General features: G+C 59.4%; 1 protein-coding gene across 1 annotated transcript; it reads left to right on the forward strand.

The window, feature by feature from the left end:
* The first annotated feature begins 1,175 nt into the window (after positions 1-1,175).
* NMRK2 (nicotinamide riboside kinase 2) lies at positions 1,176-5,183 on the forward strand. Its single transcript, XM_039878361.1, has 7 exons — positions 1,176-1,806; positions 3,206-3,296; positions 3,603-3,678; positions 3,764-3,920; positions 4,180-4,251; positions 4,574-4,680; positions 4,881-5,183. The coding sequence occupies exons 1-7, from the start codon at positions 1,685-1,687 to the stop codon at positions 4,964-4,966; spliced, it is 711 nt and encodes a 236-aa protein (XP_039734295.1). The 5' UTR covers positions 1,176-1,684; the 3' UTR covers positions 4,967-5,183.
* The last annotated feature ends 3,143 nt before the right edge of the window (positions 5,184-8,326 follow it).

Below are 8,326 nucleotides of genomic sequence, written 5' to 3' on the forward strand. Positions count from 1 at the left end.
TCCCCAGTTCTGGGCAGACACCAGCGGGGTGTCCTACAATTTAACTCAATTATCACATCACCCGGGGTTAGTGCCACCTCACAGATGAAGGGCTCAGCCCCACGAGATTGTCCCCACATCAGACACTGGTCAAAAGCAGTGAGTCCCCAAGATACCCACACTTCTGTCCCACTTGGCTGCAAATCGGGGTTTTCCAACCCCCCGCCTCAGGTTCGACAGTTTGCTACGGCGCTCATAGGACTCAGGAAAGTAGTTTACTTACTGGATTGCCAGTTTATCGTGGAAGGACATAACTCAGGGACAGCCAGACGGAAGAGACATATAGGGCAGGGTGTGGGGAAGGGGCTCGGAGCTTCTGCCCCCTCCGGGCACCGTCCCCCCAGCACATGGGTGTGCTCACCCACCCTGAAGCACTGGAGCCTCCTTATTTAGGGGTTTTGCAGGGGCTTCATCACAGAGACGTGACTGGTTAAATCGTCAGCCTTTGGTGACTGACGCAATCGCCAGCCCCTCTTCCTTGAAAGCTCCATCCTGTAACCCCGGCTGGTTCCCTTGGCCACCAGCCCCCATCCCATGGTTCCAGGGCCTTTCCAATGTCACCCTATTGGCATAAACTCAGGTGTAGTTAAAAGGGCTTGTCACAAATAGCAAGAGACACTGCTTTCATCTTTACCTCTCTGGCTCTATTTCAGGAACCAAGGACAAAAGTCCAAATATTATACCAAATGATATCCTGTCTCATCACTTAGAAAATTACAAGGGTTTTAGGAGCTCTGTGCCAGGACCTGGGATTGAAACCAAATATGCATAGATTGTAAATCACAAGATCACAAAAATAACGATGACAATAATAATAGCCCGTGTCCCACTAGCCTAGACCCATGTTACCGAGGGGAAACTGAGGCACGGAGCAGTCACGTGGCTCAGCCGGAGTCACACAGGACAGTGGGGGCTGCTTCCCTCATAGGGTCTGGAGGAGCCTTCGGTGCCATGTGCGTCCCAGCTCCATTCACCAGCAGCCGTTTGACCTTGGGCGAGCGTGTCCCTCAGCCCCCAGGGACCAGCAGGGTCACGCCCCAGCCCTGCCTCGCCCGAGGCTGCTGAGAGGCACGAGGCCCACCCCAGTGACTCCTCCAGGCCTCACGCGGCACTCAGGGAAGGGCTCCTGGTGTCACACCACAATCTTCTGGCCGGGCCCATGTCACCAGAGCCCAGCCTTCTTGGCACTACCTTCTTGGCCTTTAAGCCCATCTGGGCCACAACCCCCTTGGGAAGGGACGTTCCTGCCGTTGGGAGGCGGGGCCGGTGAGTTCCCTTTCCTGGGTGCCATTGGAACCAGTCTTAATGTCAGGGTCAGGCCAGGGGACACACTGGGCAGGATATTTTTAGGGAGGTGAGATGTGCGGCCGGGGTGTTATCTGCCCCGTGGAGAGGAGCGAGGAGGGGGTGTGGGGTCGGAGGAGGAGAAGAAAGGAGGCAGCCGGGGTGACATCTACCACTCCCGCCCCGCTGGTCCCTGACTAATTTAGGCAAAAGGCAACGTGGAGCTATTTCCATCTGGCAGGAACAGGTGCTAGGTCCCCTCGCCCCCACCCTGCTGGCCGCACTGCCCATAGGCCACAGGCCGCCTCCCCCGGGGCGGCCTCCGGGCTGCCCGGGCCTATAAAGGCGCCAGGTTTTCTCAATGAAGCTGGGACGCAGCGCACTGCGGGGTCCGACCCAGCCCGGTGCCCAAGAGTCTGCAGGCCCAGCGCGGTCCCCACCGCCCCTCCTCGTGGAGATGAAGTACATCGTGGGCATCGGAGGGTGAGCTGCCCCGACACCTAGGGGCGACCCCGCCGGGGCACAGGCGCGGGGGAGGTGTGGAATGAATCACGGGCTGCCTGGGGTCGCAGAGCCCCCCGCCCGACGTCTGAGTGCGGGGCGGGGCCTCTGCCCTTGGAGGCGAGATGGGCGCGGGGCCCAATCTTCAATTTTCAAATGAAAGTCACTTTTCCCCACCATACTCGGTATAAAACCAAAAATCAGTGGGGACAGGAGACTTTATAAAGCTCAGGAAGACCTTCCTAACCGGCCTGGGCCCTCCTTGGGGGCGGGGGACACCCTCCCCACCAGACAGACACGTGCCCACTTGGGCGGAGCCCCAGAGTGACATTCCCTGTGGCCTCTATAGCTCCCGCCAGGCAGGGGCCTCCCTTGTCCAGGGATCCAGAGTCTCTATTTCATTACCCGCCACCGGGCCTTTTAAACTGATGCCGGGGAGGCATTTCGCCTAAGCGGGTCAGGCTTGGGAACCAGAACATCCCACCCAGCGGGGGCGGGGCCTGGCTCCTATCCCAACTTTAAGTACTTGGTTTAAGACTGCTATCACCCGTGGAATTCCTAGTGTATTCTGAGGAGGGCCGGGCAAATTCTGTAGCCACGCCGGGCACAAGGCGTGCCTTTTAGTGACCATCCAAATGAACGTCGGGGGTACCATAACCTGCCGCCCTTAATATAAGGGGCCCTTCCCGTAGGCCCTTTCGATCCGTGGCAGCGACCCCGTGTTCCACATCCAGCGTTCCACCTGATTCCTAGAGCAGGGACAAAAGGTCAGAGGGACACTCATTTCAAGGAAGGTCTGACGGTCACCCTGCTATGTCCTTCCTCGGCTCCAGGAGTCCAGGGCCACAGGCTGACTTCCCGTCCTAGTTTCCCAGGCACTGGAGGGTCCCCAGGATTTGGGACTTTTTCCATGCTAAACGCAGAGACATCCTCGGCAAACCAGGGCAAGCTGGCCGCCCTATTTTGCCAATTGTTGTTTTTTTTTTTTTTCTTTTTTCTTTCTTTGTCTTTCCTTGGTTGGCACCACTGTTTCATAAGGTCCATTGCCTCTTTCCCTTTTAAAATGAACTGCTTGGTTTCTATTGCAGATATACCGCCTCTACTCCCCACCCCTCCAGTTTGTAATTCTTGTTTTAACATTTTGACCTTAAAAAATAAAAAGAAAGAAAGCCCAACGCGGCTGAATCTCGCTCAGGTCTCAGCCTCCTGGTCTGTAAAACCAGACTCCCGGCCGCACCTCCTGGCTTTGCAGTGACGCTGAGTGAGCCCCCTCTGGCCCTCGGCCAACAACATCAGCCTCTCAGTGCCACGGTTTCTGGCTCTGTGCTTCACATTCGAGTCCGATTCCGGGGGGCCCCTCACGTGTCCACTGCCTCCACAGCATGACCAACGGTGGCAAGACCACACTGACCAACAGCCTCCTCAACGCGCTGCCCAACTGCTGTGTGATCCACCAGGATGACTTTTTCAAGGTGGCTGCCCTCGCCCGGGGGTCGGGGGGGTGGTGCTGGCCCGGGCCACCCTGCCCTCTGCTGCCCACTGCCCTGCCGGGCCGGGCACAGGCCCCTCCCAGGTCACGCTGGGCCAGGGGAGCGAGGGACGGGCGTTCCCACTTCCTGAGTGCCTACTATGCGTCTGGCACGTCCTTGCGGGACACCTGTCCTCCATTGGACCGATGCCGGCCCCAGGATCCTCACTGTGGGCCCTCCAGGCGCCGAGGGGTCCACCGAGGCTCTGTCACCCCAGAGTGGTGGACAGGTGGAAAGGTGGGCGCTGAGCCTGGGGTTTGGGCTCCTCTGTTTCAGCCCCAAGACCAAATCCCAGTTGGGGAGGACGGCTTCAAGCAGTGGGATGGTAAGAATGGCTGGCGGCCCCGCGCCCCCTGCCCAGACTGCCCCCCGTCCACGGCCCCGCCGACGCCCGCTCTCCCCGTCCCCAGTGCTGGAGTCCCTGGACATGGAGGCCATGCTGAGCACTGTGCAGGCCTGGGCGAGCAATCCCCAGAAGTTCGCCCGCGCTCACGGCGTCAGCGTCCAGCCGGACACCTCGGACACCCACATCCTCATTCTGGAAGGCTTCCTGCTGTACAGCTACAAGTGCGTGTCTGAGGGTGACCCCTGACCGGCCCGCCTCCCAGGGGTCACCGAGGCAGCTCAAGGGTCTGGGCAAACATCCCTGCTTCCTGGGGAACTGAGTCCTCCTTCTAGAAGCTCAGCAGGAGGCTGGCCCCTCCCAGACCCACACCCCCACCCCCGCCCTCAGCACACTGGAAAGTCGCTGGACTCCGGGGGCTGTGGACCGTGGCTCCCAGTAAAGACCGGCCCGTGGTTCTGACCGTGTCCCCCACCCCGCCAGGCCCCTGGTGGACTTGTACAGCCGACGGTACTTCCTGACCATTCCCTACGAGGAGTGCAAGCAGAGGAGAAGGTGAGCCTCAGGGCCCTGACTGAAATCCCAGCCGGGCCCAGGAAACTGATGCTGCCCGCTGGACGCAAGCCACCCTGGCAGCCAGCAGGCACTTGGCTGACCGGGGCCCGGAGGCCTGGCCCACCCGTGACCTACCCTGGGCATCTCCCAAGCCCGGGGGTGAAAATGCCAAAAGCTGAGGCACCCGGACCCCAGCCTAGGGCCCCTGGCTCGGTGGTGCTATCCCCAACCTCTGACCTCGTCCACGTCCCCCGGCCTCTGCTCATGGCGCCAGCCCTGGGTGACATGAGTGTCACTCATTGTCGCCCATGTCTCTCCCCAGTACTCGCAGCTACATGGTCCCCGATCCTCCAGGCCTCTTCGACGGCCATGTGTGGCCCATGTACCTGAAGTACAAGCGGCAGATGGAGGCCGACGGCGTGGACGTGGGTGAGCCCCTGAGAGGGCGGGGCCTGGTCCCGGGGGCCCCTGGCCCCACCCCCCAGCAGGCCCCGTCGGGAACCCCCGAAGTCCCTCCTCTCACCCCGGCCCCAGAGGCCGTCCCGTCCCGGGCTCTGCAGGCCACCTGCCTCCTGGCGGCAGTCCTGCGGCCCAGAGTGTCGCCCCGACCACGGCCTCTCTGGTTTCAGTGTACCTGGACGGCACGCGGCCCCGTGAGGAGCTTTTCCACCAGGTCCTGGAGGACATCCAGAACTCGATCCTGAATCGCACGTAGGCAGGCCCGGGGGACGAGGGGCCCAGACCTGGACCGCAGGGACCCACACGCCACCCCCGGCCGGGCGCTGCTCGACCATTTCCTTCTGGGGACACCTGTACATACGAGAGTGGAGGCCACACTCATAGCTCAGCATCTTGGGGCCCCGGGACCCCGCCCCGAGATGCCTCTGTAACGTCTCAGCAGCTTAAGTATTAAACCTGTCCTATTTTTTTAACTGTTGGAGTCCAGCCTGGTGTGTCTGAGGTGTTGAAAGGGATCCATCTGTTCCCTCTCCTTGGTTTGTTGGTGGCCTCTGGGGGTGGCACTAATAACACTAGTCTACACCCATTTGACACTCACCAACATGACCCCAGGGGCTGCTTGGGGGTCCTTGGGGCCTCAGTTCCCCCAGAGGGGAAATTCCCTGCCAGTTTTGAACAGACAGCACGACACGGCCCAGAGCAGGGGCGCCAGCCACTCCTGAGGGTGCCCGGCTCCTGCCTGCGCCCATCCCCACCATGCCTCGGCGCCTTCTCTGTGGTCGGAGCTGGCACCCATTACGTGGGGTTACTGGGAAGCTTTCGTGACCCGGGGTGCTCGTAAAGGATACAATTCCTGTCCTAGGAACCACGCTTCTCTGGGCCCTCGCCGAAACCCCGGAGAGACGGTTTATCATTCACACCCATTTCAAGGGCGGGGAGACTGAGGCTCGGAGGCGGTCAGTGGCCTAGCCGAGCTGGGATTTGAACCCGAGCCTCCCTGGACCTGTTCTCTTTGCTCAAGGGAGTCTGGAAAGTCTGGTGGAGACCAGAGCCCAGGGCTGGGGGAGTGGGGGACGGGGTACCCCCGGACCGACACCCCACAGCCAGCTGCCGAGCCACTGCCTCCCAGCCTGCCCCGTCCAGAAAGGCACAAAACACTTGCAGTCTGGCCGGGTTTGGACAAAGCTGGTGAACTTTTGGAAATCAGAAAAAGGAATAAGAGAACAAATTGCCATGTACCCCAGCAATTGCACTCCTAGGAATACACCCCCCAAATCCTAGGAATACACCCCAAAAGAACTGAAAACAGGTGTGCAAACAAAACTCATCCCTGAATGTTCACAGCAGCATATTCACAGCGGCCAAGGGGTGGAAGCCACCGAGTGCCCACGGATGGCCGCATGGATGCACACGGCACATCCGTCCACACGGGGGAGTGTCACTCGGCCAGGAAAAGGGGGGAGGCGCTGACACTCGCCACGACGTGGTATGTGGCCTGGAAACCATGATGCTCGGTGAGAGACGCCGGACACGCAAGGCCACACGGCATCGCGATTCCAGACGTCAGAACAGGCACGTCCACGGTGACAGCTGCCGGGGCGTACCGCCGGGGATGGGGGTTCTTTTGGGGGTGGGGAAGGTTCCATGGGACAGAGGTGATGGCTGCACGGCACTGGGAAATGCACTAAATGCCACCGAGCTGCTGACTTCAAAACGGTTAATTTAATGTTATGTGAATTTCACCTCCATAAAAAGAAAAAGAGAGAAGGAAGGAGGGAGGGAGGGAGGGAGGGTCAGGCCCAGGCACCGGGTGATTCTGGGGAGGGGCATCAGCCACAGGCCAGCATTTGCAGGCGACACGTGGTCACAGGTGGGGTGAAGGTCCCACAGCCTTTCTTGCCCTATTTGCAGTCACTGGGAAAACGCTACAGGGCAGGGAGTGTGGGGGTGCAGAGCCTTGCCCCTCACTCGCCATGCGGCCCAGACCCCTCACCTCTCCGTGTGCGACAGCCCCACGGCCCTCAAGGCAGGGGGTGACGAGGCGGGGGTGTCTCTGTGAGCGCGAAGGCCCCCAGCCCTCTGCCACGGAACTGGAACGTGCGGGCAGCGGTCCCCTGAGCCCTGCCCTACCCTGGGGTTGGGATTCCAGTCTGCTGCTCACCTCTCGTGCCCCCACCAAGGAGCCTTCGAACTGGCTGGTCACTGGGCGGCTGTCCCCTCTGAACGCAGCCGGTGATCAGATATCACCCCGCGTAGCAGTCACCGCGGGCCGCCCCGCTTCGCTCCTGTGGCCCCGGGCCCCAGCAGAGCCACCGGCAGCAGAGCCGGGAGTACCCACGTGCTCTGGGCCTGGGGCTTCTCCCTGGTCCTTATTTCAGCAAAGAACTCGTGGGCCCTTTTCCCCGACCTGAAGTCCCCGTCCGGGACACTAGCATGGTGGCCACCTTGTCCCAATTCGCAGAGGACTTTCTCAGCGTTAGCACTGAGCCCGGCGGACTGGGATGGCTGCTCACGCCGGCTGCATGGGGACCCCGGAGGAGGAGGGCCAAAGAGCCTGCAGGCCGGAGGGCAGGCGGGCCGTGTCCCAGTCCGCGCTCGGCCGCCCGCGACAGTGTCCCTAACGTTGAACCTTGTGTCCTTGTTTATTGCAGCTCGATCTGAATATTCTCTCCTCCCTTCGAACAAACAAAAACAAAAAACAAAGACACCATCGCAGGCTGCCTCCTGTCCCCCCAAACTCACATGTCGAAGCCTTGACCCCCAAGGCCTCAGGATGTGACTGCGTCTTGGGTGATCGAGCTGAAAAGGGGTCATGGGGGGGCCTTAATCCAATATGACTAGGGTCTGTATAAGAGGAAAAAAATGTGGGTACACCGAGGGACGCCAGGGCGCACGCACGCAAAGGAAGGACCCTGTGGGGACAAGGAGAAGACGCCCGACTGCAAGCCAAGGAGAGTGGCCCCTCAGAGGGTACCGGCCTGCAGATCCTCAGAGACAAAGTGGACGGGTGTTTGCCAGGGGCTGGGGGAGCGGAGAGCGGCTAGTGACTGCTGATGAGGCCGGGACTTCCTTTAGGGGAAGGATAAAATAGTCTAAAATTGATTGCAGTTATGGGGAGGGAGGGGGGCAAAAAAATAAAAATAAATAAAAAGTAATACAATTGATTGCAGTTAGCAGTTGCACAGCCTTCTGATTAGATTTCAAAAAATTGAAACACATTCAACGGGTGGATTATGCGGTACGTTAATACCATCTCAATAAAGCTGTCTAAAAATCCTTTAGGACTTAATCAAAAAAATCCAGGGTGACTTTACTTAATTCGGTGGCCTTTTCAACATTTGTGACTTGAATCGAAAATGCATTAACAGCATGTTTCTGTCATGCAGATGAACTGGGCACTTGTTTCAGCGGGACACTAAATGTTAGTTCGGTCGCCAAACGTCCCTCGGGTGTGTGGCACATGGGTTGACAAATCTGCTCGTGGGCCAAATCCAGACCACTGCGTGTTTTTGTACAGCCCTCGAGCTGAGGACGGCTTCACATTTTTCAAAGATTGGCAGGGGGAAAAAAGAACAAGGATTAAATTTCGTGACACATGCAAATCAGGTGGAATTCA

This window comes from Pteropus medius, unplaced genomic scaffold (assembly GCF_902729225.1).
Source record: "Pteropus medius unplaced genomic scaffold, Ma_sr-lr_union100, whole genome shotgun sequence".
In the NCBI taxonomy this organism is placed as follows: Eukaryota; Metazoa; Chordata; class Mammalia; order Chiroptera; family Pteropodidae; genus Pteropus; species Pteropus medius.